Here is a 26,586-nt window from a genome sequence, read left to right on the forward strand (position 1 = left end):
CAGTTATGGGTGGCAGTAATTTTGGAGCCCACTGTATGTGATCTTGTGACTGATGCTCCCCTCTCTACATCTCTCGCCGTCTCCAGGCCCATTCCCATGGTCATTAACAGTATTTCTGTTAGATCTCAAGAGGGGAACAGATTGGAGCAGAGGATGAAGGGAGGAGCACAAGTTATCTGAGAGCTAGAGAGAGTGGGGGAAAGATAAAGGGAAAGAGAGCAGAGGGCTTGAGAGTGAGAGGGAAAGGGGGGAGGGAGGGTGAGAAAGACAGAGAGAGAAGAGAGAATATGAGAGGGCAGGGAGAGTAGACCAGAGAGAGAGAGAGAAGAGAGAGGGGTAGAGCGAGAGTGGTAGACAGAGAGTCATATGATGTCTCACTGCAGACTAAATTTGATTGCCAGACACAGCTTTCATTATTCCTCGTTCTTCAAGAATAATTAAATGAACCCTAGAAGCTAATCTTAGGTCAGTTTTCCTCACCCCCCATCCTAATGGTTAGGGTTAGGATTTGGGGATTGTAAACAGATCCTAGATCTGTGTCAGGTGCCAAAGGGTTTTAACTATCTATCCTCAGGGAAGTCCTCCAGTGAGTGTCAGGAAGAGCAGCACAGCCAGTAACATGTCTAGGTAATTACCTTTTAGTTACCAAAGTCATTACAGAGCAATTACAGTACAAGTCATAAGTTTGGACACACCTACTCATTCCAGGGTTTTTCTTTATTTTTACTATTTTCTACATTGTCAAATAATAGTGAAGACATCAAACTATGAAATAACACATATGGAATCATGTAGTAACAAAAAAAGTGTTAAATCAATCAAAAATATATAAGTAGTCACCCTTTGTCTTGATGAGAGCTTTGCACACTCTTGGCATTCTCTAAACCAGCTTCATGAGGTAGTCAACTGGATTGCATTCCAATTAACAGGTGTGCCTTGTTAAAAGTTAATTTGTGGAATTTCTTTCCTTAATGCGTTTGAGCCAATCAGTTGTGTTGTGACAAGGTAGGGTTGGTATACAAAAGATAGCCCTGTTTGTGTCACGTCCTGACCAGTAAAAGGGGTTATTTGTTATTGTAGTTTGGTCAGGGCGTGGCAGGGGGTGTTTGTTTTGTGTGTTTCTGGGTTTTTGATTTATGTTCTATATTTTCTATTTCTATGTTTATTCTAGTTTTCTATTTCTATGTTGTGTTTTTCAATGACCTCCAATTAGAGGCAGCTGGTTGTCGTTGTCTCTAATTGGAGGCCATATATAAGTGTGTTCGTTTTTCACTTGTGGTTGTGGGTGGTTGTTTCCAGTATAGTCTGTGCACCTTATTGGACTCTGTCGTTTATTTTGTTTAAGTGTTTTTTCTTTAATAAAAAATAAGAAGATGAGCACTATACCCGCTGCATTTTGGTCCACTCCTTACGACGACCGTGACAGAACCACCCACCAAAGAAGGACCAAGCAGCGGAGGAAGGAGCAGAAGGAGAGCTACATGGAGTCATGGACATGGGAGGAGATCCTAGATGGAAAGGGACCTTGGAGGCAGGCTGGGGAGTACCAGCGACCGAAGGAAGAATTGGAGGCAGCAAAGGCAGAACGACGGAGGTATGAGGCATTATTATCCTCCATTTCAGGAGGAGAGGAGGCAGCCCCCCAATTTTTTTTGGGGGGGGCACACGGGTAGTTTGGCTGGGCCAGGGGTGAGCCCTAAGCCAACTCCCTGTGCTTATTATGGGGAGCGGTTGGCGTGGAGAGCACCGTACTATGCGGAAGTGCGCACGGTCTCGCCCATCCGCAAGCACAGTCCGGTGCAGTCGATACCAGCCCCCCCGCAAGTGCCATGCTAGAGTAGGCATCCAGCCAGGAAGGAGTATGCCTGCTCAGCACATCTGGCCACCAGTGCGTCTCCTAGGCCCAGGCTACCCTGCACCTGCTCTACGCACGGCAGCCATCATTCCTCAGCACAGCCCAGTTCGCCCTGTGCCAGCACTCCGCCCGTGCCGGGCTACAGTAACAACTCAGCCAGGACGGGTTGTGCAGGCCGTGCACTCCAGACCTCCAGTGCGTCTTCAAGACCCAGTGTATCCTGTTCCTGCTCCTCGCACTAGCCCTGAGGTGCGTGTCAATAGTCTGGCGCCTCCAAAGCCAGCCCCACGCATCGGGCCTCTAGTGCGCCTGCCCAGTCCAGTACATCCTGTTCCTGCTCCTCGCACTAGCCCTGAGGTGCGTGTCAATAGTCTGGTGCCTCCAAAGCCAGCCCCACGCATCAGGCCTTCGGTGCACAGTCCCCGTCCAGAGCTTCCGGCGACAGTTCCCCGTCCAGAGCTTCCGTCGACAGTTCCCCGTCCAGTGCTTCCGGCGACGTCCTACAGTCCGGAACCGGCAGAGACGGCCCACAGTCCGGAGCCTGCAGAGACGGCCCACAGTCCGGAGCCTGCAGAGACGGCCCACAGTCCGGAGCCTGCAGAGACGGCCCACAGTCCGGAGCCTGCAGAGACGCTCCTCAGCCTGGAGCCTGCAGAGACGCTCCTCAGCCCTGAGTCTCCAGCGACGCACCTCAGCCCAGAGCCTTCAGCAGTGGTCTACAGCCCTGAGCCTTCAGCAGGGGTGGGCAGGTTAGATTGGGGACAAAGGCCAGAGCCACCTCCGTAGTTGGAGGATTGGGGGGGGGTGTAGCACGGGAGCCGTCGTTGACGGTGGTTCGGGTTTTTGGTTTATGTTCTACATTTTCTATTTATATGTGTTTATCTAGTTTTTCTATTTCTATGTTGGGGTTTTGGTAGGACCTCCAATTAGAGGCAGCTGGTTGTCATTGCCTCTAATTGGAGGCCATATTTAGTTGGGGTTTGTTTCACATGTGTTTTGTGGGTGGTTGTTTCCTGTATAGTCTGTGCACCTTACGGGACTGTTTTCATCATTTGTTTTGTTTAAGTGTTTGTTCCTTCAATAAATAAGAAGATGATCAATATACCCGCTGCATTTTGGTCCACTCCTTACGATGAACATGACAGTTTGGTAAAAGACCAAGTCCATATTATGGCAAGGATAGCTCAAATAAGCAAAGAGAAACGACAGTCCATCATTACTTTAAGACATGAAGGTCAGTCAATCCGGAAAATTTCAAGAACTTTAAAAGTTTCTTCAAGTGCTGTCATAAAAATCATCAAGCGCTATGATGAAACTGGCTCTCCTGAGGACAGCAACAGAAAAGGAAGACCCAGAGTTACCTCTGCTGCAGAGGATAAGTTTATTAGAGTTACCAGCCTCAGAAATTGCAGCCCAAATAAATGCTTTACAGAGTTCAAGTAACAGACGCATCTCAACATCAGCTGTTTAGTGGAGACTGCGTGAATCAGGCCTTCATGGTCGAATTTCTGCAAAGAAACCACTACTAAAGGACAAATAAATGAAGAAGACTTGTTTGGGCCAAGAAACACGAGCAATGGACATTAGACTGGTGGAAATCTGTCCTTTGGTCTGATGAGTCCAAATTTTAGATTTTTGGTTCCAACAATCGTGTCTTTGTGAGACGCAGAGTAGGTGAGCGGATGATCTCCGCATGTGTGGTTCCCACCGTGAAGCATGGAAGAGGAGGTGGGATGGGGGTGCTTTCTGGTGACACTGTCAGTGATTTATTTAGAATTCAAGGCACACCTAACCAGCATGGCTACCACAGCATTCTGCAGCAATACACCATCCCATTTGGTTTGCGCTTAGTGGGACTATCATTCGTTTTTCAACAGGACAATGACCCAACACATCTCCAGGCTGTGTAAGGGATATTTGACTAAGCAGGAGAGTGATGGAGTGCTGCATCAGATGATCTGGCCTCCACAATCCCCTGACCTCAACCCAATTGAGATGGTTTGGGATGAGTTTGACTGCAGAGTGAAGTAAAAGCAGTCAACAAGTGCTCAACATATGTGGGAACTCCTTCAAGACTGTTGGAAAAGCATTCCAGGTGAAGCTGGTTGAGAGAATGCCAAGAGTGTGCAAAGCTGTCATCAAGGCAAAGGGTGCCTACTTTGAAACATCTCAAATATATTTTGATTTGTTTAACCTGTTAGGGCTAGTGGGCAGTATTTACACCGCCGGATAAAAAACGTACCCGATTTAATCTGGTTACCACTCCTACCCAGTAACTAGAATATGCATATACTTATTACATATGGATAGAAAACACCCTAAAGTTTCTAAAACTGTTTGAATGGTGTCTGTGAGTATAACAGAACTCATTTGGCAGGCAAAAAACTGAGAAGGTTTCATGCAGGAAGTGGCCTGTCTGACAAGGTGTCGTTCTTCTTGTCTCTGTTTATTGAAGAGTGAGGATCTTAGCTGTCCCGTGACACTTCCTACGGCTGCCATAGGGTCTCAGAAGGCGGTAAAAAGCTGAATCGTGGCTTTGCAGGCTCTGGCTGAAAAAAAGTAGCGCGTTTGGGTAGTGGCTGGTTACAGTACTGTGAGACTCAGGCTCGTGCCCGCGTCGACCGAAAGCTTTGTTTACTTTCCTCTGTTTAGCTAAATGGACATTCCCGGTCGGAATATTATCGCTTTTTACGAGAAAAATGGCATAAAAATTGATTTTAAACAGCGGTTGACATGCTTCGAAGTACGGTAATGGAATATTTAGATTTTTTTTGTCACGAATTGCGCCATGCGCACGACCCTGATTTACCATTTCAGATAGTGTCTGGGACGCACCGTAACAAAAACGCCGCTAGTTCTGAACGTCACATGCTAATGTAAAAAGCTGGTTTTTGATATAAATATGAACTTGATTGAACAAAACATGCATGTATTGTATAACATAATGTCCTAGGGTTGTCATCTGATGAAGATCATCAAAGGTTAGTGCTGCATTTAGCTGTCTTCTGGGTTTTTGTGACATTATATGCTAGCTTGAAAAATGGGTGTCTGATTATTTCTGGCTTGGTACTCTGCTGACATAATCTAATGTTTTGCTTTCGTTGTAAAGCCTTTTTGAAATCGGACAGTGTGGTTAGATTAACGAGAGTCTTGTCTTTAAATAGCTGTAAAATAGTCATATGTTTGAGAAATTGAAGTAATAGCATTTCAAAGGTTTTGAAAATCGCGCCACAGGATTCAACTGGCTGTTACGTAGGTGGGACGAATTCGTCCCGCCGGTCCCATAGAGGTTAACCTGTTAGGGCTAGGGGGCAGTATTGACACGGCTGGATAAAAAACATACCCGATTTAATCTGGTTACCACTCCTACCCAGTAACTAGAATATGCATATACTTATTACATATGGATAGAAAACACCCTAAAGTTTCTAAAACTGTTTGAATGGTGTCTGTGAGTATAACAGAACTCAAATGGCAGGTCAAAACCTGAGAGATTCCTTTACAGGAAGTGGCCTGTGTGACCATTTCTTGAACTTCTTTTCCATCTCTATCTTTTACTAAGGATCTCTGCTCTAACGTGACACTTCCCACGTCGTCCATAGGCGCTCAGAGCCCGGGAAAAAACAGAATGTCGTCATTCCAGCCCCAGGCTGAAACACATTATCGCCTTTCTCAAGTGGCCGATCAAGGGACTCTGGGCTTATGCGCGTGACCCGACCGCCCCCGCCTTTGTGATTTTTTCCTCTGTTTGCAGAAAAGGAGATTCCCTGTCGGAATATTATCGCTTTTCTACGAGAAAAATGGCGTAAAAATTGATTTTAAACAGCGGTTGACATGCTTCGAAGTACGGTAATGGAATATTTAGAATTTTATTGTCACGAATTGCGCCATGCGCACGACACTTCTTTACCATTTCGGATAGTGTCTGGAACGCACGAACAAAACGCCGCTATTCGGATATAACGATGGATTATTTTGGACCAAACCAACATTTGTTATTGAAGTAGACGTCCTGTGAGTGCATTCTGACGAAGACAACAAAAGGTAATCAAACTTCTATAATAGTAAATATGATTATGGTGAGTGCTAAACTTGCCGGGTGTCTAAATAGCGAGCCCGTGATGCCTGGGCTATGTACTTAGAATATTGCAAAATGTGCTTTCACCAAAAAGCTATTTTAAAATCGGACATATCGAGTGCATAGAGGAGGTCTGTATCTATAATTCTTAAAATAATTGTTATGCTTTTTGTGAACGTTTATCGTGAGTAATTTAGTAAAATGTTAGCGAATTCCCCGGAAGTTTGCGGGGGGTATGCTAGTTCTGAACGTCACATGCTAATGTAAAAAGCTGGTTTTTGATATAAATATGAACTTGATTGAACAAAACATGCATGTATTGTATAACATAATGTCCTAGGGTTGTCATCTGATGAAGATCATCAAAGGTGAGTGCTGCATTTAGCTGTCTTCTGGGTTTTGGTGACATTATATGCTGGCTTGAAAAATGGGTGTCTGATTATTTCTGGCTTGGTACTCTGCTGACATAATCTAATGTTTTGCTTTCGTTGTAAAGCCTTTTTGAAATCGGACAGTGTGGTTAGATTAACGAGAGTCTTGTCTTTAAATAGCTGTAAAATAGTCATATGTTTGAGAAATTGAAGTAATAGGATTTTTAAGGTTTTGAAAATCGCGCCACAGGCTGCAAGCGTCCCACCTAGCCCATAGAGGTTAACACTTTTTTTGGTTACTACATGATTCCATATGTGTTATTTCATAGTTTTTATGTCTTCACTATTATTCTACAATGTAGAAAATATAAAAATAAAGAAAAACCCTGGAATGAGTAGGTGTGTCCAAACTTTTGACTGGTACTGTACATATGAGGGTAACTTGGTGTTAAGTGCTGCCTCAATCCCTTTGTCTTTGAATCAAAACAATACAACAGCCTTAAGAATTGCCAGATCACCATTATTTTAGATTAGTGAATGAGGAAGTGAAGGGGTTACAGGTCAGGGTTCAACCCATGGCTGGCTGATCTCTATGGTGGAAGTGAGACTTGTTGATGTTAATTACCTCCACCTCCACATAGCTCAAGTCTCAGGACCAAAAGACAGAGACCAGTGTGTTCTGTAGACCTGGGTTCAAATTATGTCTGTTCTCTTTCAAATACATTAGCTGAGTTTGATTGAGCTGGCGTGACACAATGGAGCCAATGAAATAGTCTCAAAAGTGCAAACCCACCCATGTGGCATCTCACACTCCAGGCATACTCAATCTAACGCTCAAAAAAGTACTTGACAGAAAACCAATACTGTTGGAACCCAGGTAGGTCTGGTGGATGGTGGCTAATCTGCTATAGAAACAGTGTTAAACCCCGGCTGTCAGGAGTATAAAGCTACGCTTTAAGACAAATCCTCAACTAATGAGTTATAATCTCGTAACATAGCCATATTTTTTCTCTCTTTTAATCCCTCCATACTGACACGTCACTACTGTTAACATCTCAGTAACATCTTATAACAGGGTGGGAAAAGAGTGGGATCTTTCTAGTATGCTATGATGTTACCTAGTCAACTATGACTGTTGGCTTATCGGTTAGGCATAAATCAAATAAAATACTGAATGTATCAGTAACCTTGACGACGTACCTGAGAAGTTGAAATGCATTTACATACTTCATGTTGACATAGTTATATGAAATAGATAATGAGGATGAAAAAAAGAAATGCAAGTCGAGGCAAAGAGAACAAACATACGATTACCACAGCATTTAACTCATGTTATTCAGTATTCACATTACAACATCCACATTGTTCAGCTAGTGACAATTTCTAATAATCTCAATATACTGTATATTTACTTTGTAATACATTATACCAAGAGGCACTTTCAGTAATTCTGGCCAAAAAGGAGCTACAGTATAGTGTCTAAATTACAAAAACAGTAAAAATAAATAAAGTTTATCTAAAAGACTTTTGTTGTCGTTTTAATTTGTTATATCTGTACAGCATATATTTTGTACAAAATGGAACAATAAACCAGTAATAAAATGAAATACTTCACAAATACTGGTGAATCACACGTCTGTTTTCCCCCATCCTATAGGTATTGCTACATGTGTTAAGTGCAAGATACAAGAGAGAAGAAACAGTAATAATTATTCAGTTTGTGAAGTACCGGCTATAGATAAATATATAAAACAAGTCTCATATGTCTCGTTTAAGAAGGTGTAAAGCTTGTTTGGTTCTCGTTGTGGCTAACATGTGATCAAACATATGCCCACAAAGAGAGAGACATATTGTTCGTTCCCAATGGCACCCAATTCGCTATACCGTATAGTGCACTACTTTTGACCAGAGCCATATGGGACCTGATCAATAGGGAGTAATTTAGGATGCAGACAGAATGAATGGCACAGACAGGACTACATTAACCTGGCAATAGCCTTTAAAATACATCCCACAGGACAGAGTTAAAACATGAAGCAAAGTCTGAGGAAGGATGTTGGGCTTCAAACTGTGCCTGTTTTGTTTAAACCACGGGGGCGCAATGCTTTCAATGCCCTATTGTCCATGTTTGGTTCCTATTGTAGAGTTGCTGCTGCCCACTGATTGGGTGGAATTATGGCAATAGTAGTACTCTGAAAGAAATGTGTCAACAAGAGCATGTGACCACATCCTTGTCAAATACTAAATGCCAAGATGTTATTCCTAATCTAAGGTTCTGTTCTGAATAGGATGTATTATGACACACTTTGGAATTGCGTGCAAGTGAGCTCCCCTAGACAATTGCACATGACTTTGTAATTGCACGAGGCAGTCTACAGTTGATGTGTGTGTATGTGTGTATGCGCGTGTGAGCTTCCCCCAGCACAGACAGATGTAATAGGAGCAAACAGAGCTAAACTCTCATCTGATTGGTAGTCACATGAATAACTGTGTTCTCACATGCATATAACCGCGACACATACTGTATAATCTCCCTCACATACCAGTTACATAGCTGACCTTTGCATGTTATGAATAAACACAGCCTTTCGATTATACCACAAAACAAAAATCCCCACATAACTAACCTTTATGGAAATGTGAAATGTGATCCTGGGTGTGTTTTGAACAAGATGCATGTAGAAATAGAGGGATGAAAAAAGAGAGATGAAGAAGGAAGAAATGTTCTGGAGGACAAACATTTGGAGGGTTTTTCTCTTTAGGCGCTCAGAGGACTGTCAGACCATGCTGACACCACAACACACACACACACACACACACACACACACACACACACACACACACACACACACACACACACACACACACACACACACACACACACACACACACACACAGGGTGCCATTTGAGACACAGCGAGTGTCACTTAAAGACAAACCAATTATCCGGTATGACACACAACATCCCTCTCTCATCCGTCTTTCTTCTGCTGCTGTCCCTCCCTCCCTCCCCTCTCCCGCTGCCTCCCTGCACTGTATCCATGTGTCAGGGATGCACAGTGCTGTTGCCAAGGGTCATATCAATCCTGTGTTTACCGATACAGAGAGATGCAGAGAGAATCTAGCATTGGAAGAGAGAATCTAGCATTGGAACACCTATGTGAGAATGCTATTCATTGACTACAGCTCAGCGTTCAACACCATAGTGCCCTCAAAGCTCATCACTAAGCTAAGGACCCTGGGACTAAACACGTCCCTCTGCAACTGGATCCTGGACTTCCTGACGGGCCGCTCCCAGGTGGTAAGGGTAGGTAACAACACATCCGCCACGCTGATCCTCAACACAGGGGCCCCTCAGGGGTGTGTGCTCAGTCCCCTCCTGTACTCCCTGTTCACTCATGACTGCACGGCCAGGCACGACTCCAACACCATCAATAAGTTTGCTGACGACACAACAGTGGTAGGCCTGATCACCGACAACGATGAGACAGCCTATAGGGAGGAGGAGGTCAGAGACCTGACCGTGTGGTGCAAGGATAACAACCTCTCCCTGAACCTGATCAAGACAAAGGAGATGATTGTGGAAAAGGAGGATCGAGCACGCCCCCATTGGTTTTACAGCTGCACCATCTAGAGCATCCAGACGGGTTGAATCACTGCCTGGTATGGCAACTGCTCGGCCTCCAACCGCAATGCACTACAGAGGGTAGTGCGTACGGCCCAGTACATCACCAGGGCCAAGCTTCCTGCCATCCAGGACCTCTATACCAGGATGTGTCAGAGAAAGGCCCTAAAAATCGTCAAAGACTCCAGCCACCCTAGTCATAGACTGTTCTCTCTGCTACCACACGGCAAGCGGTACCGGAGCGCCATGTCTAGGTTCAAGAGGCTTCTAAACAGCTTCTACCCCCAAGCCATAAGACTCCTGAACAACTAATCAAATGGCTACCCAGACTATTTGCATTGCCCCCCCATTCTACGCTGCTGCTACTCTCTGTTATTATCTATGCATACCTACATGTACATATTACCTCAATTACCTCGACACCGGTGCCCGCGCACATTGACTCTGTACCGGTACCCCCTTGTATATAGCCCCGCTATTGTTATTTACTGCTGCTCTTTAATTATTTGTTTTTGTTATCTCTTACTTTTTTGGGGGTATTTACTTAAAACTGCATTGTTGGTGAAGGGCTTGTAAGTAAGAATTTCTCTGTAAGGTCACACCTGTGGTATTCGGCGCATGTGACAAATACAATTTGATTTGATTTGCAACAGTAGACGAGAAGGAGGGAGGTAGAGGACAAAGTGTAAAGAATTAATCATTGTTCCAAGACCCAGCATCTGAAAGGCTCTCACCCTATTTCCCACCATGTGCACTCCTTTTGTCCACAGCTCAATTAAGGAATAGCGTACAATTCCGGACTCTTGTCTCTCTCCATCTCCCATCCACCTCCACCTGTGGTAGTCTGCATGGAAACCAAGTAGTGGATAAACAAATTTTTCTAGAAATCCACATTGAAATTTACCACTCCAAAAGCTATCTGAAATCCCTGTAGGTGACAGAACTCATTGGTTTAGGTGTTGTCAGACTTGAACAGATACAGTGGGAAGTGTGGTCACGTCGAGGAATTAGAGATGGACTACTCATACATATTAGGAAGAGCAATATAGTGCTGTCCTACCATAGTAGCTTATTAATGTTGACCACCAAATCACATTCACAATACCCCTTGAACAAATGCTACCGTAGAACACGTACGCAACCACTCATGCACACAGGTCATCATAGGCTGCGAATATTGCTTTTGCATTCACTCCATTGGGTCTGTTACTGTTCAGTTCCCCCTAGGCCACACACTGAAATTGTGAAAGGCCTTATTCAGATGAGGCAGTGACTCAGCAGATGTATGGGTCAGGGGTTGACTAGCAATGTCTGATTCCTCTTCTCTGTATCGTTTAATATGGGCCAATAACTATTATAACGATTCACGCAACCACCTGGCCCCTAGCCCATCACAAGATGTTATGTCAGCTACAACACTAAATGCCACTGTTAGATAATCACCCATAACAGATCACATAATATATGAGAGAGAGAGAGAGAGAGAGAGAGAGAGAGAGGAGGGTCAGTTAGTGCAGAGAGAGAGAGGCACATGATTTGGATAAAATTAAAGAATTCGGTACATAAACTCGAGTTGCAATGTTACATAAGACAAGGTTTCCCTTGACTTTGCAGGTCACAAAGTGCAACTCAAACGCTCCAGATACAGAATAAGTGTCAGTATTGCTTTAAACATTGTCATCCTACAAATACTTTTTCCTGATAATGTTAACGTTTCACAACAAGCTGTCAAGGGTAAAATCTTCAAGGAGAACCAGACAGGCAGATGGACGGACAGACAGACATTTTAATTGGCTCCTCAATCAAAGTGACGTTTCCACAGAGACCATCAGTGAACAAAAAAGAGACTGACCAACCTCAGAAAACCTCCAAACGCTTCTCTTCCTCCCGTCTTCTTCTCTTCCTCCCGTCTTCATCTCCCTTCCTCTCTCATTCCCTTCCTTCTCCTATACCATTCTCTCTTATCCGCTTCTCTCTCATATCCTCTTCCCTCTCTCCTCTCCCTTCCCTCTCATCCTTCTGTAACCACCAATTCGTCTCTCTCTCTGGACATCAAATGGAGCTGTGGAGCTATGGACAGCCACGAGGAGCCCAGCACTGGTCCATGTGTTGACTGCAGCATGCTGCCTGGCTCAGGCTGGCTGGCTAGTCCACCTGGGCTGTGTCCCAAATAGCACCCTTTTCCCCTATTTACTGCACTACTTTTGACCAGGGTCCATAGGGCTATGGTCAACTGTAGTGCACTATGTAGGGAATAGGGTGCCATTTGGGACGTACACATGCTTAGGCCTGATCTGCCTGGTCATGTCATGGGAGCTGCCCTGGGCTAGGAGCTGGATGGATAGGGAGAGATGGGATAGCTGCAGGTACTGTAGATGTATCATGTTATAGCTACAATGGGGTAGCTACAGTTCAACCATATTGTCCTTCTTCGACAGGTTCCTGGTTGAACCAGTTAGACCTATGGCTGAAATGTTGAAACTATCAGAAAGTTAATAAATACATAACTTCTTTGAGGGAGTCAGCAAACACACACTAAGAAAACATGTCTTTCTTGGCATGGATATTTTTACTGCATTATCTTTCTTCATACTTTTGTTTGCATTCAGCCCCATGCGTGATTCACCATGTTCTATAGAGCAGCACAGTCTCTCTGAGGGTATGTGGAGTATAACTGTAACCTTGTTCTCTTGGTTGAACCTCTGGGCTCCTCCATATCTCCTTCAAGGCTTTCCAAGGCTCACTCAGCAACTTAATTTGATCACTTGACTTGCTGAAAGCTATTGGAGCCCAAGGTCTGTTATCTGTTATCATTTCAGCCTGTTGGAGAAATAGATGATTTCCCAGCGTTAAATGGAAAATGCCTGGTTACAACTGTAACCTTGGTTCTCTGAAGGAACTGAGTGAGGCAGCTCACTCTATGGGGAATGATGCTCGCTCAAGAGACTGAAAGAGAATCTGTGTACTTTCGACAATGGCTCTCTTGGCTGAACTTCCTGTCAGGGTATTGGGTGGTAGATCCCATTGTGAGAGAGGACTGAAATACAGGCTAGAGGTCAGTGTACCGTCAAAATAGTTCTACGAGAGAGTTCTATGAAAGAGTTTATCAATGAAGATGGCTGTAGAGAAATTTTCAAAAAGGTGAATCTCTTTTTCAGTGTCATGGTCAGATTGACATCCACAGATGAATCCTAATATGAATGCTTCTTCTCTAGCGAGGTGGTACATGTATTTATCTACTGGGTCAAAAGGCTATGAAGAGAGAAATCCTGCATCTTACATTGGAATAGTTAACTAGGCTTCTGAATAAAAGAAAGGTCTAACTCTATAAGAAACCGTGTGATTCTTCAAAGTGATTCCTTTTGTAGTGTGCAGATAATCAAGATACATGGTACGAAAAATAAGAAAGGCTCACACCATAGTTACCAAACACAAACGTCACTGAGAGAGAAAATCTTACAGCTGAAAAAAATAAGAAAGTATAACCACAAACCAATAACACAAAGGAAAGAACAATAACTTGTGTTGGTTGAAGTAACAATGACAAAGAGTACAAGGATGAGGGCTCTGTGTTGTGTCCCATTGGGCAGATGTCAATGCAATGCCAATTTCACTGTGGCTCAACGTAATTTCGTTGAAATGAAGTGGAAACAACATTGATTCAACCAGTGTGTGCCCAGTGAGGTGTGTCTGTGTTCCTGAGTCCTGTGGAACTGCGTAGGAGTGAGAGGAAAAAAGAGTCTGAATGACCGACACAAAAGTGGAGTGAGTGAAAGACAGAAAGAAAGAAAGAAAGAAAGAAAGAAAGAAAGAAAGAAAGAAAGAAAGAAAGAAAGAAGAGAGAGAGAGAAAACATGGTATATTTGGAACAATTAGAGAGATGAAGAATGTGAAGAAACACTGTGCTGTGGATTTTTTCCTTGAGTGAATATAAAGCTTTTTCAGAGCTACAGGGTTCTATGTTAGACTTCCCATTCCCTCTTCCTGGGGTAGCTAGCAAATCATCTGATAGGTTTGTGTGTGTGAGTGTGTGTTTGCCTCCATGCGTGTGTGTGAGCACACTCTGTATCAACACTGACCCTCCTCTCCCCAGTCCTCAGTCCTCTCCTCGCTCCCTGAGAACCAACACAGAGCGGACACAGCTTTTTTCCCGCACTTTCATCTCATTGTCCTCAGGAGCTAGTGTTTGTATTGTTTATTCAGTACAGTCCACTTTGTACACCTTGGTTCTGTGGGGGCGGACAGGTGGATGCAGACCACTAGTATGGCCGGCTGTGTCTTGAGACTAGCAGTGGGGTCAGTGTTCTGTGGGTCCGTATTGCGGTGTGGAAACCTGATCCAATATAATACGTGTGTAAAACAAATCCCACCCCTCCCTCATCCTCATCCTCAGCTTGCCCTCCCTCCCTCCCTCCCTCCACCCTGTTTTCTTTAGGCACATGTTACTCCAAACTTCTACAGTGTTGTGTCTAAGTGATTTGCTGGCAACCAAATATCAGGGGCTGCGTCTCAAACAACACCCCAATACCTGTATAGTGCACTATTTTTGGCCAGCTAGTGCACTACATGGGGAATAGGGTATAATTTCTGACATGAGTCAGAAAGTCTAGTTGGGAGAGGGTATGAGTTTGGATAAATGTTCCGTTTCCTGATCTTCAAGGGTCAAAGATAATCCTCTCACTCCAGCTCCTCCTCCCTTTTCTCCGCAGTCTCTGATTGCTCAGCCACTTCCTCTGCAAGCCCCGTCTCTTCCCCTTCCGTCTCCTCTCCCTGGCCATCTATTGGCTCCTCCTTGCTGGCTGGCTCCTCCTCCTCCTCGTGGATGGCTGTGATTGGCTCTGCGGGGTTGCTGAGGCAGTTAGGCGCCTCTCTGTCCGGCGTGTCCTGGGTTTCCGAGGCAATGACTCTCTTCCACATTTCGTGGTTGTCCAGAAGGTGCTGAGTGATGGGACAGAACACTCTCCTCCTGCTCTCCTTAAGCTTCACCACGTGCTTCTCTGTAGGGAAGAAGAAAACAATTCCTCAGAACAAAACCTACTACATCTCTATCCCCTTATACTGTAACATGCAAACCCTTATCATACAAGCTCTGGACAGGGGTTACAAAGCAGGGTCTGATAACCTGGGTAGACCAAATACCCTTAAGGCAGACCAGGTAGCCTCGTGTATATGAGGCTTCTGTATCTACTACTAATTATAAACCGGGTAGTTTGGGTCCTGGATGCTTATTGGCTGACTTGGTTTACTTGTTAACTGTTCTATTAATGTTGGTGACCAGTGTATAATAGCATTAAGGCACCACAGGGGTTTGTGGTATATGGCCAATATACCATGGCTAAGGGCTGTATCCAGGCAATCCGCTTTGCGTCATGCCAATATACCACACCACCTTGGGCCCTATTGCTTAAATCCACTACATGTATTATCAATCGGCCCTATGTCAACAACTCAATACCTGGGCCATTTCAAGCTGAGCTTTGATTTCAATAGGTTTCTGTTAACTGACTTCTTTCAACTCAAAGAAGTTCAACATGAATGTCAACATGCTCTTACGGGAACTCTCAGAGCTAGTCGACACATCCTCCTCTGCTGTATCCTCCTCTTCCTCCTCTGTCTCTAGTTCCCCCACCTCCTCTTCCTCCTTCCTCCGTGCATCGGCGGGGTCGACCCAGTTCCCCGGCATGAGGGCGGCGGAGTCGTAGGAGGAACAGAGCGGACCCACAATGTGCGTGATGAAGGACTCCTGGAGCTTGGCGAGCTGTGGCGCAGAGCGGTCCATGAAGGGGCTGATGGGAAGGCCCAGACTCGACTCCTCATCGCCCTGAGGAGTGGTGCAGTATGGGTAAACATGGCAGAATGTTAGATATAAGCGTCTGAAAACCCACCTCTTCAAAAAGTAATTTGAGTAATCCCACAGCACCCCCCTCTCACCACCCCCCCAAAAAACTTGCCTTTATTAAACACATGTGCTTGTCTTTTCATAATAGTACTGACTTTGCTGATAGCTACTTTACTGAGAAGAAATGTACTTACAATGACTGTGATATACAGTTGAGTCGGAAGTTTACATACACTTAGGTTGGAGTCATTAAAACTTGTTTTTCAACCACTCCACAAATTTCTTGTTAACCTCTTATGGCTAGGGGGCAGTATTTTCACGGCTGGATAAAAAACGTACCCGATTTAATCTGGTTACTACTCCTGCCCAGTAACTAGAATATGCATATACTTATTATATATGGATAGAAAACACCCTAAAGTTTCTAAAACTTTTTGAATGGTGTCTGTGAGTATAACAGAACTCAAATGGCAGGTCAAAACCTGAGAGATTCCTTTACAGGAAGTGGCCTGTCTGACCATTTCTTGAACTTCTTTGCCATCTCTATCTTTTACAAAGGATCTCTGCTCTAACGTGACACTTCCTACGTCGTCCGTGGGCGCTCAGAGCCCGGGAAAAAACAGAACGTCGTCATCCCAGCCCCAGGCTGAAACACATTATCGCCTTTCTCAAGTGGCCGATCAAGGGACTGTGGGCTTAGGCGCGTGACCTGGCCGCCCCCGTCTTTGTGATTTTTTTCCTCTGTTTGCCGAAAAGGAGATTCCCGGTCGGAATATTATCGCTTTTCTACGAGAAAAATGGCATAAAAATTGATTTTAAACAGCGGTTGACATGCTTCGAAGTACGGTAATGGAATATTTAGAATTTTTTTGTCACGAATTGCGCCATGCGCACGACCCTGATTTACCATTTCGGATAGTGTCTGGGACGCACGAACAAAACGCCGCTATTCGGATATAACGATGGATTATTTTGGACCAAACCAACATTTGTTATTGAAGTAGCAGTCCTGGGAGTGCATTCTGACGAAGACAACAAAAGGTAATCAAACTTTTATAATAGTAAATCTGATATTGGTGAGTGCTAAACTTGCCGGGTGTCTAAATAGCTAGCCTGTGATGGCTGGGCTATGTACTTAGAATATTGCAAAATGTGCTTTCACCAAAAAGCTATTTTAAAATCGGACATATCGAGTGCATAGAGGAGTTCTGTATCTATAATTCTTAAAATAATTGTTATGCTTTTTGTGAACGTTTATCGTGAGTAATTTAGTAAATTATTAGCAAATTCCTCCGGAAGTTTGCGGGGGGTATGCTAGTTCTGAACGTCACATGCTAATGTAAAAAGCTGTTTTTTGATATAAATATGAACTTGATTGAACAAAACATGCATGTATTGTATAACATAATGTCCTAGGGTTGTCATCTGATGAAGATCATCAAAGGTTAGTGCTGCATTTAGCTGTGGTTTGGGTTTATGTGACATTATATGCTAGCTTGAAAAATGGGTGTCTGATTATTACTGGCTGGGTACTCTGCTGACATAATCTAATGTTTTGCTTTCGTTGTAAAGCCTTTTTGAAATCGGACAGTGTGGTTAGATTAACGAGAGTCTTGTCTTTAAAATGGTGTAAAATAGTCATATGTTTGAAAAATTGAAGTTTTTGTATTTTTGAGGAATTTGTAATTCACGCCACGCCTATCATTGGATATTGGAGCAGGTGTTCCGCTAGCGGAACGTCTAGATGTAAGTTAACAAACTATAGTTTTGGCAAGTCGGTTAGGACATCTACTTTGTGCATGACAAGTAATTTTTACAACAATTGTTTACAGACAGATTATTTCACTTATAACTCACTTTATCACAATTCCAGTGGGTCAGAAGTTTACATACACTAAGTTGACTGTGACTTTAAACAGCTTGGAAAATTCCAGAAAATGATGTCATGGCTTTAGAAGCCTCTGATAGGGTAATTGACATCATTTGAGTCAATTGGAGGTGTACCTGTGGAGGTATTTCAAGGCCTGCCTTCAAACTCAGTGCCTCTTTGCTTGACATCATGGGAAAATCAAAAGAAATCAGCCAAGACCTCAGGAAAAAAATTGAAGACCTCCAGAAGTCTGGTTCATCCTTGGGAGCAATTTCCAAACGCCTGAAGTTACCACATTCATCTGTACAAACAATAGTATGCAAGTATAAACACCATGGGACCACGCAGCCATCATACTGCTCAGGACGGAGACACGTTCTGTCTCCTAGAGATTAACGTACTTTGGTGCGAAAAGTGCAAATCAATCCCAGAACAACAGCAAAGGACCTTGTGAAGATACTGGAGGAAACGGGTACAAAAGTATCTATAGCCACAGTAAAACGAGTCATATCAACATAACCTGAAAGGTCGCTCAGCAAGGAAGAAGCCACTGCTCCAAAACCGCCATAACCGCCATAAAAAAGACAGACTACGGTTTGCAACTGCACATGGGGACAAAGATCGTACTTTTTGGAGAAATGTCCTCTGATCTGATGAAACAAAAATAGAACTGTTTGACAATAATAACCATCGTTATGTTTGGAGGAAAAAGGGCTTGTAAGCCAAAGAATACCATCCCAACCGTGAAGCACGGGGGTGGCAGCATCATGTTGTGGGGGTGCTTTTCTGCAGGAGGGACTGGTGCACTTCACAGAATAGACGGCATCATGAGGATGGAAAATTATGTGGATATATTGAAGCAACATCTCAAGACATCAATCAGGAAGTTAAAGCTTGGTCGCAAATGGGTCTTCCAAATGGACGATGAACCCAAGCGTACTTCCAAAGTTGTGGCAAAATGGCTTAAGGACAACAATGTCAAGGTATTGGAGTGGCCATCACAAAGCCCTGACTTCAATCCTGTAAAACATTTCTGGGCCGAACTGAAAAAGTGTTTGCGAGCTAGGAGGCCTACAAACCTGACTCAGTTACACCAGCTCTGTCAGGGGGAATGGGCCAAAATTCACTTAACTTATTGAGGGAAGGTTGTGGAATGCTACCCGAAACGTTTGACCCAAGTTATACAATTTAAAGACAATGCTACCAAATGAAAGTGGTGATCCTAACTGACCTAAGACAGGGGATTTTTACAAGGATGAAATGTCAGGAATTGTGAAAAACTGAGTTTAAATGTATTTGGCTAAGGTGTATGTACATTTCCGACTTCAACTGTATGGTTGTCTCACCTAGCTATCTTAAAATAAATGCAGTGCACTTAACTAAATCGCTTTGGGTAAGCACTTCTGCTGAATGTCTAATGCAAATATAATATGAATTACCATTTAACACTATCTGAGGAAAGTCAATCAATCAGTCAACCAGCCAATGATATGAGGGAAATTGGAATCAAATGCACTGAGGGAGTCACAGCTGAGGTACTAATACACAGAGAGAGAAAAATGACCATCAGAAATGATGTAAAACTACATTCAACTGCATTCCAACTGATGGTAGAAAACATATCAACATTTGTATATCTCTCATTTTGTTCACCAGCCAGTCTCAGTCTCTAAGTGGTAAACCAACAGCAACCACCAGCTACTGATTAGCTACTGAATAATCAAAGCTTCAAACTGGGTCAAGAACATAAACAGCAAAAGGCACACGTCTATCAAGCTAGGGGAAGCCTACGAGTTCATCTATAGGTCCAGTATTGGCTGACTGACAAGATCATGTATATGCATGTATAGTAAAGTGATTTATAGCAGGATACATATACATGTGCCTGTTGACGTCAGGGGCTTATACACTCGAGGTGGACAGCAGCAGGCAAGGTCTCCTGTTGCCATAGTAACCAGCGGAGCTTTTGCCAGTCAGTGCAGTGGACTGAAATGAGTGTCTGAAGTGAAGAGGGAGAGAGAGAGGTGCTACTCTAGAGTAGAGGGGCGTATTGAACCATTAAAATGTATTCTAAAGACAGGTGTCAAGGAGCAGGTAAAGTTACAACTTAACCACTGATACAGGGTCAGATCTTTAAGACGTTTTTACTGCGTTAATGGTCAGCGTTAGGATTGTGGGTATACTACTACTGACCCTGGTGTGTTTGTTCTTCGTGTGCATGTCTTGAGGCATAGCACAGTTCACTCTGTGATCTGACGTGTTGCTGCTGCATCTCTGTCTGTGTGAATGAGGACTGTCACTGATGACACAAGTAGGTCAGCTAAACTGCAGTACAACAACACGTTGTCTCTCTCACCTCCCTCTCTCTCTCTCTCCTCCCTCTATTTCCCTCTCTCTCCTCCGTCTTTCCCACTCCCTCTTTTACTTCCCTGTCTTTCTCTCTCCCTCCCTCCCCTTTATCTCTCTCTCTCTCTCTTCCTCCCTCTCCCTCCAAGGACGCAAGCAGATTTGACATTTGAACGACGGTCTGGGTTTCATCATTGAGTGAGATCAGGCTTTGAAGAGGCAGACAGACAAAAACAAGATGACTGCGCTGTCAATCACAGTAGCACCGATTATAACCTACACACTTGGTGCTCCTGTCACTGTAGAGTGACACATTGTGTCAATACATCAACATTCTCCATTCCAAGTGACAATCTAACCGTCTCTCCATCAATGCCAGGGTCCCATTTTGAATAGATGGTTCATTATGCAGTACATTGCCAACATACCAGGATGGCTTCTTCAATGAATGTGTGTTGATGGGTGTCACATCAACATTACTGATAAAGAAACAGAAGAACAAATGTAGTTCTACATTTCACATTATTCCTCACAGTCTATTAATGGTCAATGAATAGAAGGGTGTTTCTCAAACCTCTCATTGAGTACCCCCAACCAATCCACATACTATATGGTCAACAAATCATCAAGCCCCTCATTAGTTTAAAGTGTCAGATCTGAAATACATCAAATAAATGGACTGACTTGGGGTACCTGAGGATAGGTTTGGGAAACACTGGCATAGAATATTCTAGAAGTGGTAGACCCAGTATGGCCACGATTCCACACTTCACATCAGAGAACTTTGATTTGAATGGGAGTATCCATTGGTTCTACCTATTCTGATGATGGGAATCGTATTAACGGCCATTGTCTACGTTGCCCATGCGTCGTCAATGGGTCACATGGTTCATTCTGGTCGATTCTGGGACAAGAAAAGCACTCCTTCAAGGAGTGAATGGGAGTCAATTGGGCGCTAGTTCAAAAGCCCAACATCAGCATGAATTATGTGAACAATAAGTACAACATTACAAATCTTTCCGAGATGTGAGATAATTAACTTTGTCTCTGCAATATCATATAGCTTTGGAATCGTGACATTACGTACTTTTGAGAAAAATAGGCAGGTTTCTCGACTCATACCCTGACATTTAGAAGGGATTGCATTACGATTAGCTTAGCAACCATGTAACACAGCATGACAACATGAACGAGATAGGTCGACCGTCTGCTGGGTGGGGCATTATACGTTCCTCCATTCATTGCCCAACGGGATTCCTATCTCCTCCTTTCTGTAATATATCTGCCTACACGCTGATCATTCTCTGACCACTTAGAGTCTCTCTTCCTGATCAGTGGTGTGATTGCTAGGCACCCGTCCGTCTCTGACTAATGAGCAGCATTGCTACTAGAGAGTGGGCTGTTTCCAGGCACCTGTACCACTTCACACTGAGCAGTACCGTGATGGACTCATGAAGTGGCCTGCTTTCTATTTTAGTACCAAGTGGAACACATGTCAATGTCATTTGATGGAGAAATATCATTGCACCTCTATGCCCTCTCAAGTCTATCATAGCTATTTATGCAGAAGGTAGTGTAATGACCATTTCATGATCAGTCAGTTTTATGGGGGTGGGGGCAAGGGTGCATAAGAAAGACAACAACAGCAAGGCGACTGCATACATGTCGTCCCCCACAAATGATGCAGCGCCCCCCTTGGACCAATCATTGTAATTTTGTAAACGTCGGCTCTCCATGGCAAGATGCATCATTCACCTAATTTCCTCACTGGGGATCAATGACGTTTATTTAATTCAATTCAGGTCACCCTAGCGGTGGCTACTGCTAGCTAGCATGAGGACGAAAAGGGCAGTTTTCTGGGAAAACTAGCAGTATTTCAGTCTTCTTGATGGAGCAGTGTGGATAAAGGTAAAATTTGGAGAACAGTGGCATATTCTATTCCTGCATTGAGGTATGTTTTCTGACGGATATCTCGTATCTTAATGTAACGATTGCATTCTGACCCCAGTTCAGCTCAGTGTAAACAAGCGTAATGGTAGGGTCAGTATCTTCTGGCAAACCTAGACCTAATACACGTACCTGTTCATAGAACTCATTGACGATGCCCTCGGTCCACTGTAGATGCAGGTCCTTGTGTTTCAGTGGGCCGTTGATGTCCGCCAGCTTGATGCACATCTGACACACCAGCAACCGGTCGTTCTCATTGGACCAGTCGATGCCCGAGCAGCCATCATCACCCACCTGGAGAGAAGCAAGGGTTAAATGAATCTCAAATGTCTTTCCTCGCGTCCTCACATCCTCTATCCCCACCTCCTTTCAACCTATCAGAGAGAAGCGAGGAGAGCATAAGAGGAAAAGCTCTGAGTAAAAGAACCTCAGATCTTCCCCTACAGGCTTGTTCCTGACATACTGTAAGTTGTCAACCATCAGAGAAAATGACATAGCGCTTCAGTCCATTCAGCTGTAGATACGCAGTACATCAAAGAGAAATGTATAGATTAGAAGCTCGTGACCATCGGTTCCGTTTACCTTGGCGTTGAACTCTGCCAGGAAGTCAAAGTGTTTCTTGAGGTCGGTGGCGAGGATGGCCTCGATGACCAGGAAGCGGAAGCGTTTGAACTCCACATGCTCCAGGTTGCCCAGGAAGTTGTACTCTGGCCGGGACATGAACAGGTTCCAGGCTGACGCAGCGTGGTGGTTCTCTAACACCGAGCGGTCGTTATATAGCACGGCCTACAGGGGGAGACAGAGAGCAACGTGTCACTCATTAGTTATCATTGGTGCATATCAGTGGTCCTTTTGTCTTCCTCCATTTATCTCTTCAGTGATCTGAGAAGAACACAAGATATGAAAGTATTATTGGTGGACTTTGCTTTCACCTTTCCAGTTCCTTTCGTTAGATTCATCCATCCAACCATCCATCAATCCATCCATCCTCTCCCTCTTCTTCCTTCCTCCCTCCTTCCCTCTATCCCTTCATACCTGAGGAGCGCTAGTCGCCACGAGGAAGGCGTTGGTCCGTCCAGGGTGGTCGTAGTCGTGCATGGCTGCAGCCACATACAGAGCCATGAGCTCCAGGGATGGGATGAGGCCAGACAGACATCCATAACCCTCCTCCATCACCGCAGACATCTTAGAAAGCAGGAACCCTGTATGGCCTATATGGCTGGGATGGCTGGGGGTGAGGAGCCCACTGTCAGAGTCTGGGGACACACACACAGGGATAGAAGGGTCAGAGCGATAGATACACAGGTAAATGAGGTGAGGGGTGATGGGAATTGTCGTAACAAATCGGAAACTTTAGCACAAAACATTTGGGTCAACGGGTGTAGTCTATGTGCGTGCAAGTGTGCGTGTGTGTCTGTGTGCTAATGTGTGGGCAAATCTGTGTATGGGATGACATGAGCATCAGAAAACAACATGACTGACAGACAGCCACAGCCACCCTGCCCTAGACAAACATCAGACCCCAGCCATCAGAGTAGGCCATCTGCCAGCCCAGTCAGACAGGTTGAGTAAAGAACAAACAGGTCACGATCAGCGTGTTGACATTGGTGTCTGTTGTGTTCCTCTGACTGGAGGAGATAGGCTTCTATGGAACAGCTCCACATAGAGAACGAGAGGTAAAAGAACTGTCGATGACTATGAACTAATGGTCATCCGATCTCACTGGAAACACTGTTCTGGGAACTTCCACAGCCTCCGGTCTGCAAACTGTAACGCTGATGTTATACAATATTATGCCATTTCACATAAGCTACTGATGTGGTTGGTGTGTATGAATGAATATACAGTAGCTAAATGAGCCTCAGAAGGACTGGGTTTGCCTGGCTGCCATCAGCAACAGGCATACAACAGTAGGCTTATAGACATAGGATATTAGCCTCAGTTAGAACACAAAGGAATGGAGAGCAGAGGAAAGGAGTGTGCGTGCACACATTTGTGTGTGTCAGTGCATGTGTGTATGCTTGTATTTGAATGTGTATGTGTGTGTGTGTCCTCACCAGAATCTGAGCTGTGGTCTGTGAGGAGGTTGGGCAGGCCTGGCACGGCCTGGGTGGTGAGGTACCATACGGCATGGAGCACGTCAGTGGCATGGATCCTGTTGTGGTCTGCATGGGGAGGGAGAGGAGATGCTAACTGTAATACTAACTTAGTTCACTGGATGATAATGAGACCTCACAAACCATACAGAGACAGGTGGAGATAGAGGGAACAGAAATAGTGCTGTGATTGCATTGAGAAAGCCAATACATCCCTCTTGTGGATAGAATAGGCAGTGCTAGCACCACCGCTGCACAGAGTTTGGATTACGATAGTTTCATTCAAACGTTTTTGATATTTTCGAGTACTTGATGGAACTGTGTGTATTACAAAGCATATTCACAAAGAGGATTGATTGTAATGTTTGCTCACATGGGATGTCCCGGTATCCGTTCTCCAGAGCATGGAAATAGTTCATGAACTCCCTGACAGGAATCTTGAACGTCTCAAACAGTCCTGTGTCCTCAAACAGGCGGTAGGAAACCTGGAACACACATAGAACAACTGTTATCCCATCCACCAAGTTATTCTCTTCACACCTAAAGCTGTGATGCTGCTACTTGGGTCTTTCCACAAAATGAGTCCCTTTGATATTTTACCTTTATTTAACTACGGAAGTCAGTTAAGAACAACTTCTTATTTACAACGACGGCCTACCCGGGATACGCTGGCCCAATCACGGCCAGATGTGATGCAGCCTGGATTCGAAACAGGGACTGCAGTGATGCCTCTTGCACTGAGATGCAGTGCCTTAGACCGCTGCGCCACTCGGGAGCCATTTTAAGTAGAAATCGGGCACCAATATTGAATTAAATGCCTGTTATATTAAATCAAGTGCACTTTAATATAGACCAAATGGGAAATTCAATAAATCTGATTGTTTCATATGATTAAAGATTTTCTGCAAAATTCAGCACTTTGATATGTCCCTCTGTGTATAGCCGCGTGATAATTTTGGATCGACAAGGAAGGTGTGAGTGGAGAAAGTTATTTTTCCCACGCTACAGACAGCTATATAGGTCCACTAATACAGGACTAGTAAAGGCCCAGTGCACACCCCCAGCACCCCTAATTCATGCGGCTATGCCTCTGTGCACCATATATGACTTCTAGCAAGATTTTAATTCACTTAATCCCAAAATGTTCAGTAACATCGTAAAGCCGTAATTATTTTGTTGCTTCGATAAAGTCATTTCTAAAGCTTATTATTTATTTCATGTGATTAGTGATTCATTTTAAGAAGAAAAAAAACCTGTCCCTCATTTTAAGGTCAGCCCTGTTATGTGAACTGACCTCTCGTTTTAATATGGTGAAACTATTCCTTTTAAATATTTGTTTCAAAAGACAAATGTAACATCTAATAATCAAATAATAGTGTAAAAACAGGTGAGCTGGTTCTACTCTTTCTGGTCATTTTCTGGTGTTTTGTGGTAGAAAACTGAGTGTAATCCAAGACCCTACTGCTGTCTTGGTTTACAGTACTCCGCAATTCCAATAACTTGTAACTCCCGTTTCAACCAGTAGATAGCAGTGTAATCCCACCCATATCTCACAGTGCTTTATTCACAGGCATCACTCGACACATCGGGGGAGCAGATTTGTCCATCTATCAAAGCCCCTCAGTTATGGAATAGCTGTTCCTGTCAGGTAAGAGGGACAGACACCATTGAGGCTTTTACATCACGTTAAAAACCCCACCTTTCTAGCTTGGCCTTTAATCAGTAACTGTTTTAACATCATCTGTGTTTTATATTCTTTTTATTCATACTTTTTACTGCTTCATGTTTGCTTTAACTATTTTTCATTGCATTGTCGTAATGTATTTTCTTAATTGTGTTGCGATTTAAAATGCATTTTAAATAAAGTTTGATTTGAAGTCTGAGCCATTCTCACTTGGTTCACAATGGACTGTTTTCACAGCAGTATTCTTACTTGTATACCTATCCTTCCCTGAATAGGTCTGGAATTTTCTCACTTGGCTCTACAGTAGCTAACCTTACCTGGCTGAGGATGCAACCTAATTGGCCGTGGGTCTTCTCCGGTTGAAGACTATCCTCACCTAGCTAAGTCTCACCTGTTCTCACCTGACTAAGGCTGTATCTATCCTTACCTGACTGAGGATGCAACCAGACTGTCAGTGTGTCTTCTCTGCCAGGTTGAAGATGTGCTGTTTTCACCTGTACTCACTGGTTCTTCCCTAGCTAAGTCTCACGTGGCTGAGGCCTGTTCTCACCTGGCTGAGGCCTGTTCTCACCTGGCTGAGGCCTGTTCTCACCTGACTGAGGATGCATCCTGAGCGGCCGTGTGTTTTCTCCACCAGGTTGAAGATGGGGAAGTTCCAGTTGTTGAGTTGAGTCATCAGAGGATCCAGCTCTGACATCACCAGAGGCTCTGGGGCCAGGATGGGCTGTGTGTCCTAGAGGTCAGGGGTCAGGATCAAGGGTAATTTCAAGTGGCTATGGGTAATAGTATAGCATGTTATTTGGTATTTGCTCTTCGAATCAAATGCATCATTTTATAATGTGTTGATAGATTGATATTGCAGCCATGAAATGTTT

The 26,586-nt window shown here is 44.1% G+C and overlaps 1 protein-coding gene across 2 annotated transcripts in view; it reads right to left on the reverse strand.

The window, feature by feature from the left end:
• Positions 1-11,697: 11,697 nt before the first annotated feature.
• The window catches only part of pde3a (phosphodiesterase 3A, cGMP-inhibited), a 96,565-nt gene continuing 81,676 nt past the window's right edge, over positions 11,698-26,586 (reverse strand). For both annotated transcript variants that reach the window (XM_014153016.2, XM_014153017.2), the window contains 8 exons: positions 26,304-26,444; positions 24,401-24,512; positions 23,989-24,096; positions 22,967-23,187; positions 22,514-22,717; positions 22,064-22,225; positions 15,483-15,750; positions 11,698-14,926 (listed from right to left, as the gene is read on the reverse strand). In XM_014153016.2, coding sequence (XP_014008491.1) covers positions 14,607-14,926; positions 15,483-15,750; positions 22,064-22,225; positions 22,514-22,717; positions 22,967-23,187; positions 23,989-24,096; positions 24,401-24,512; positions 26,304-26,444 — 1,536 coding nt within the window. In that variant the 3' untranslated portion in view covers positions 11,698-14,606. The remainder of the gene's footprint in view (positions 14,927-15,482; positions 15,751-22,063; positions 22,226-22,513; positions 22,718-22,966; positions 23,188-23,988; positions 24,097-24,400; positions 24,513-26,303; positions 26,445-26,586) is intronic.

The sequence above is a fragment of the Salmo salar genome, chromosome ssa17 (genome assembly GCF_905237065.1).
Source record: "Salmo salar chromosome ssa17, Ssal_v3.1, whole genome shotgun sequence".
Classification (NCBI taxonomy): Eukaryota; Metazoa; Chordata; class Actinopteri; order Salmoniformes; family Salmonidae; genus Salmo; species Salmo salar.